This window comes from Eurypyga helias, unplaced genomic scaffold (assembly GCF_000690775.1).
Source record: "Eurypyga helias isolate BGI_N326 unplaced genomic scaffold, ASM69077v1 scaffold38844, whole genome shotgun sequence".
Classification (NCBI taxonomy): Eukaryota; Metazoa; Chordata; class Aves; order Eurypygiformes; family Eurypygidae; genus Eurypyga; species Eurypyga helias.
The window spans coordinates 14353-20547 of NW_010248807.1; the positions used below are offsets into that span (position 1 = coordinate 14353).

Here is a 6195-nt window from a genome sequence, read left to right on the forward strand (position 1 = left end):
GTGCCAGCCAGTGGCAGGCCTGGGCCACTCACCCCCAGGCTGTCCCAGGGAGACCCGGGGCCACTGGACAAAGGCAAACTGGGCAGCAAAGCCATGTCCTGGTGCAGGAACAACACTGACTACCTTTGCCTTATTACGGTAGTTGGTGAGGGCTCAGCCATCCATTCCTTGCCCAGCGCTGTCCCTGCCCTGCTGGCATCCCAGCCCAGCACAAGGCTTGCCCCATACCCGCTCCCTCCCCACTGTCCAGTGCCTCTTACGTTCGCTCCAGTGTCGTCGTCATAAACTCCAGCACCTCCCTCTTGCCCTCCTGGTCCCTAGGTTCAGGTGTCCTGGACTTTGGTACCATCAGCTCCTCCTCTGAAACCAAGAGCTGGCTCAGCGTGCAGAGAGGCAGATGGAGAAGGGAGCACAGACATCCAGCCCTTGCCCCTTCCCCTCCTCAGGGCTGGAGCCAGGGTCTATCTCTGCTCACACCGCTGGCCACACACACTCGTCCCCTGGGTCTCAGCCAGGCATGGGGCAGCTTTGCCCTCTGCCAGATGGGGTCTGCTGGCAGGGGGAAGGCCCGTGCTGTGGGTCGGTGGGACAGGAGCTGTCAGGAGCTTCTGCTGCTAGCAGACCCCTTTCGCACAGCACCAAGCACAGAGCAGAGCCTGCCAGGGACGCCCAGCCATTGGATGCTGGGGACAGGAGTGCAGGCGCTGGACCAGTTACCACCTGCTAAGGAGTTATGGGGGGAGTCCAGCACCTCCCAAAGCAGGGAGAGAGCCCCAGTGATAAGTCACAGCAGCACGGAGACCCTCGAGCACTCTGGTTCATCCCTGCCCTGGCCAGGACGGCACGGAGCAGTTGTGGAGGGGCACCAGAGTTTGACACTGAACCAGGCTCTTCCACCTATGGGGGACAGGGCCTGGGGCCGACAGGGATCCAGGGCTCCCCCAAAGCTGGGGGATGGCCCCATTCATGCAGTCACACCACAGCAAGCAGCATGGACAGAGATGGGCAGGATGGCAGGGCCTGTGCTGGGTAGCAGCAGCCCAGCAGCAAGGCTCAGCAGATGGACGTGGCGTGCGGATGGTTAGTGGCCATGGGGTGAAATGGGCCGTTGAGCTGGGGCAGGGGGGACACATTTCATACCCATTACTGTGACATGAGCAGTGCCTGCAAAGTAAGAAGAGGCAAAGTGAGGTCTGGGTGGGGGGGGAGCAGGAACAGACCAGTTGCAGCCAGGCTGGGAGCTTGTACCACCCCACGGAGCAGGGCACGGTGAGGGGCTCTGCATGCCCAAGGGCTCTCTGCACACTGTCGCTGGAGCGTGGGACCACGGAGAGGTCCAGGCATATCTGTCCTGCACAGTGCAGGGAAGCACCCGAGCCAGGAGGTGCCACCTCAGGAGTCTGGTGAGCTCCCCTCATCCTCTCCACACTGTGGGTCCACACATCTCCCCCACCCCAGCTGGTAGGAACCCACTGCCCATTTCCAGCACTGCCACCTGCCACCCTGGCCCAGCTGGCAGATCTCTGGGATGGTGTGACCAAGCTCCGGCCCCTCACCTTCATCCTCTGACACGTCCAGAATCTCATCTACCGTCTCCGGGAAGCTCATGCGGTGCTTGTCACTGACTGACTGTGGGAGCAGAGTGGAGTCAGAGGACACCAGTCCGTCCCACCTCCAGCCCCCTCCTCATGCCCAGCCTAGGTGCCCAGCTGTCAGCCAGTGCCCAGCAGACCTTCACCTGGCTGCCCCCAGCCCCCACCCTCCTCCACAGGGTCCTGGTCCCTGTCCCCAGGAGCTCACCGGGATATCAGTTTCCTCTGTGACAATCTTGAGCACGTCTGTGACAGAGATGTAGCCAAGCCGCCTTGCGATGGCCAGGGGAGTGGTGCCGTTCTGAGCAAGGAGGAGGGAGTGGGTCAGCAGCAGCAGCCACACGGAAGCCCGGGCAGGCACTTGAGCTTGCCATGGGGCAAGGAGATGTGGGGAAGCGCCGTACTCACCGTGCTGATCTCATTGGGAGAGGCACCGTGCTTCAGCAGCAGCGTCACAACGTCCGTGTGGCCCTGCTGCGCTGCTTGGTGCAGAGGGGTGTAGCCCAGCTGCGGGACAGAGGGTGCTGCCATCAGTTCTGGGAGTCTGCTGCCCTCTAAATGCCCCCCGATCTCACATCATGGCTAGAGCACGAGGGCAGCTCCTCCTTTCCAGGATAAGCAAAGGGCTCTGCAGAACCCAGTGCCTGTACTAGACTACAGCAGCGTACAGCCATGGAGAGAGGAGGGCTTGGAGCAATATGGGAGGGAAATGTGGAAGCAGGGAGGGAGGCTAAGCCTTCCTCATCAACCTGCATGCTGTTTCCCAGGGCAGAAGGGTTCTTGGAGCACAGGACATCTCCGTACCTTCGTCTTGGCATTGACATCAGCCTGGTGTTGCAGCAAGAACTTCACCAGCTTGCTGTTCCCATAGTGGCTGGCCACGTGCAGCGGGGTATAGCCCATCTGAGAGATGAGATCAGGTGTCAGCCTGCCCTGGATGGTGCTTCCTGCCCTCTGGCTTGGGTAGGATCATGCCATGGGCAAGCCCCCAGGGATGAAGGACGCGGCCGAGTGCTGCCTGAGAGCGTGTTTTTCACCACAGCCATGGCCAATGAACTACTTTACCCTGGTTGTTGCGTCCACCGTGACTCCGTGTTTCACCAGAACATCAGCAACTGGCACATGTCCCTCTTGGGCCACGAGATGGAGCGGGGTCAGACCACTCTGCAAACAGAGGGGGTCTCAGCACAGCGGCAATGCCACCTCAGCACAGACTCTTAAGTCAGGTCCCCAAGCTGGTGAATTGACCAACACTGTGCTGTTGGCCAGCACACTGCTGCACAAATGCAGGGAATTACCGAGGCCCAGACTAGCACCCTGTCTGCTACTCCCTGCCAGGGTGTTCACCTCCAGCCTGGCAGGACACACTGGGAAATCTCACCTTGTTGCCCAGGTTGCCGTTAGCTTGTTTGGAGAAAAGCAGTGCTACCATGTCTGCGTGCCCCTCCTGGGATGCCAGGTGTAGAGGGGTGACTCCCTGCACAGACTCCGCATTTGCCGAAGCTCCGTACTGCAGCAAGCTACTGGCCACCTCCATCTGGTTCTGCTTGGCAGCAATGTGCAGGGGGGTGTACCCATTCTGAGGGAGAAAGGCTCGTTGCAGCGCTCAGCCCCCGCCGAGCAGACCAGCAGGGACAGAAGGTGCCACCTTGCCTCCCCAGACCCAGCCTGCCCTTCTTAGTCACCTCCAGAGCTCAGGGATGCAGGCTCACGCCTGAAGCATCTCCCTCACAACTAGACCCCAAATCCCACTCTTCCAGCAGAGTCAGCACAGGGGCTGCTTCTGACTGCTATCGGCTGTCCTGGAGCTTTCCACACATGAATTTCCAGAGCAGTACGCAGCCGCCGGGAGCTGCGCGAGGCCAGGGCAGACCCTTCCTACAACGTGTCTGGCTGAGCCGTGGAGCAAAACTCGCCGCGCGCGGGATTAGTATGCAGCACAGACGGCAGGGCCCTGAGCTCTGCCTTTGCTGCCACGCTGCAGGAGCCAAGCTGCTGGCAGACACGCTGTGCCCAGAGTGACGTGTGGGCTGTCGGTGACACAGACCGACGTGGGATTGGCGCCGGTACCGGCTGCTCCCGACGCGTGCCCAGCAAGTCTGCGCAGGGGGAGAGGGGAGTGCCAGATGGGGAGGGCTGGCACCAGCAGCCGCTTGTCTGCGCTGAGGATGCAGCTTCTGCAAACAACGGGGAAAGCGAGGCTGCTCTTTGCTCTGTTCCCCACGCTCAGGCCGAGCGGGGCGATTCTCATGAGCTCGTGGGTTTTCTGATGCTTCATAGCTGCATGCAAATATTTGTGTGTGGTTTCCAAAACTGCCAGAACCACCAGGCTGCTCTGCAGGGCTTGCCATGGAAACACATCCCCAAGCAACAGCCACAAGGCTTCCAGCAGGGACTATCCCTGGCATAGCCTGTCTGCTGGAAAAGGACACCCCTGCTGCCCCACGTGCAAGTGACAGCCGGCGTGGAGCATGCCTGGTGATGATCCATCCCTTGTACACTCTCTGAGTGTCCTGGTTGAGGGGCAATGCTGGCCCCGGGCTGGCATGCACTGGACATCTCCAGGGTCACCCATTCCAGCCTTACCCAGGCTGAGCTGTGCGGGGAGCTCCCCTTGGGAAGCAGCAGCTTGACAATCTCCAGGTTGTTGTGGTGCACAGCCACGTGCAGGGGGGTCAGGCCATTCTGGGGAGGGAGAGAGGGCACAGACAAGTCAGACAGAGCTTCTCCCCATACCACACCACCTTTCCCAGTGCCACAGGAGCAGCTCTCACCTTCCCTGCTGCATTGGGGTGAGCATCACGTGTCAGCAGCAGCTCTGCCACATCCACCTTCCCGTACTTGGCTGCAACGTGGAGAGGGGTAAATCCTTTCTGAGGAGAAAGGCAGCCCATCACAGGGTGTACAGGGAGGAGGAGGAGGGCGCTTGGGCATGCTGTGGCACAGGAGGAGGCTGCCCCTCCTGCGACAGGGACACTGTGCCACCAGCTTGCCCAGCCTTGGCCCAGCTGCGTCACACCTTCCGCAGCAGTGGCCACAGCAGCCTACCTTGGTCATGCAGGTCTGGGAGGCCCCATTCTCCAGCAGGGCCAGGGCCGTGTCCACATGCCCCTCTCTGGCAGTGATGTGCAGGGGCGTGTGCCCCGCCGTGGTGGCCAGGTTGGGGCTGGCGTTGTTTTCCAGCAGGAGCCTGACCATGCCGGTGTGGCCGATGCGTGCAGCACAGTGCAGCGGAGTCTGGTCATCCTGCGAGGGAGGCAGAGAAGCTGTTTTGGCAGCCTGGACCTGTCCATTGCTTGCCATGCCAAAGGGTCCCTGGCTTGGCTCCTGCTGCTGCAGGACAGGCTCTGGGCAGGCAAGAGTGAAGAAGCCAGCACTGCCTGTTCCCAGAGCTGGACTATCACACAGGTTCTCCACCTACCTTGGCCTTGGCGTTGGCTTTGGCTTTGTTCTGCAGCAGGTACTTTGCCACATCTGTGTGGCCAGCTCTGGCTGCCATGTGTAGGGGTGTCTCCACTTTCTGCACCAAGGAGAGGATAAAGTGGTGAGGCCGTAGGAGTGGATATACCTTCCTGCAGTTGTCCCTCTGGTCTGAGCACAGGAGACCAGTGCCCACAACCTTCCCTGGACCCTACCGGTTCCTTCTGCCAGCACGGGAGGAACACCGGGGCACCAGGGATTGCTCTGGAGAGAGCAGGACTCGGGCAATCCCCACCTCCTGCTGCAACCAACCATGCTGAGTTCCCACAGCCCCAGCCAGGGTGGCACTCACCACATTGGACACGTTGGGAGAGGCTCCACGCTGCAGGAGGGTCTTGACGATGGGCAGGTGCCCCATGAAGGCAGCCACATGCAGGGGGGTCAGGCCAGACTGTGGAGAGAAAGGGGACAGGAGCCAAGATGAGGACTGATGGCCTTGCCAACATCTCTTCCTGTGCCCTCCTCTTCCTCCCCAGGCATGCTCCAGCACAGAAGCAAACTCTGGGTCCCTCGCCTGGCCCCAGCAGCCTGGCAGGTGAGCTGAGGGAAACACGGAGAGCTGCTGCCCCCCTGCAGTCTCCCTGCCCTGCAGGGAGCAGGCTATGGGGATGCTGCCAGGCTCCTGAGCTGCAGAGGTCTAAGCCACAATGAAGATGATTTGGGGTCCAGCAGAGGCAACAGGGCCATCATCCCCTTCAGCACCAGGAGAGCTGGGCTGCAGCCCACGTACCTCCGTGACGGCGTCGATGCTGGCACCTGTCTTCAGCAGCAGCTCCATCACCCGGATGTGGTTCTTCTTGCAGGCAATATGAAGGGGTGTGAAGCCATTCTGCAGGTGGACAGACAGACAGTCATTTGTGAGAACACCCTCCCTCTCCTCCAACCCAGGCCTGCCAGCCCCTCCTCACTCACCAGGGCTCGGGAATTGGGCTTGGCCCCCTTCTCCACCAGCAGCTTGGCCACGCGGTGGTGCCCGCAGTGTGCAGCCACGTGCAGCGGCGTTAGGTGGTCCAGGGTGATGTCATCGATCTCGGCACTGTACTGCAGCAGCAGGCGCACACAGTCCAGGTGGTCGCCCTGCGCTGCCATGTGGATCCGCGGCAAGCCACTTTCTGCACCGGGA

General features: G+C 61.1%; 1 protein-coding gene across 1 annotated transcript in view; it reads right to left on the bottom strand.

Annotated features, from left to right (window-relative positions):
• Window positions 1–6195, bottom strand: part of LOC104509297 (ankyrin-1-like) — a gene marked incomplete at its 5' end in the record, with an annotated part of 24130 nt that overhangs the window by 8839 nt on the left and 9096 nt on the right. Inside the window, 14 exon segments of the mRNA XM_010151186.1 lie at window positions 261–360; window positions 1557–1629; window positions 1801–1893; window positions 2001–2099; window positions 2397–2495; window positions 2658–2756; window positions 2974–3171; window positions 4179–4277; window positions 4367–4465; window positions 4641–4838; window positions 5014–5112; window positions 5365–5463; window positions 5803–5901; window positions 5985–6184. Coding sequence (XP_010149488.1) covers window positions 261–360; window positions 1557–1629; window positions 1801–1893; window positions 2001–2099; window positions 2397–2495; window positions 2658–2756; window positions 2974–3171; window positions 4179–4277; window positions 4367–4465; window positions 4641–4838; window positions 5014–5112; window positions 5365–5463; window positions 5803–5901; window positions 5985–6184 — 1654 coding nt within the window.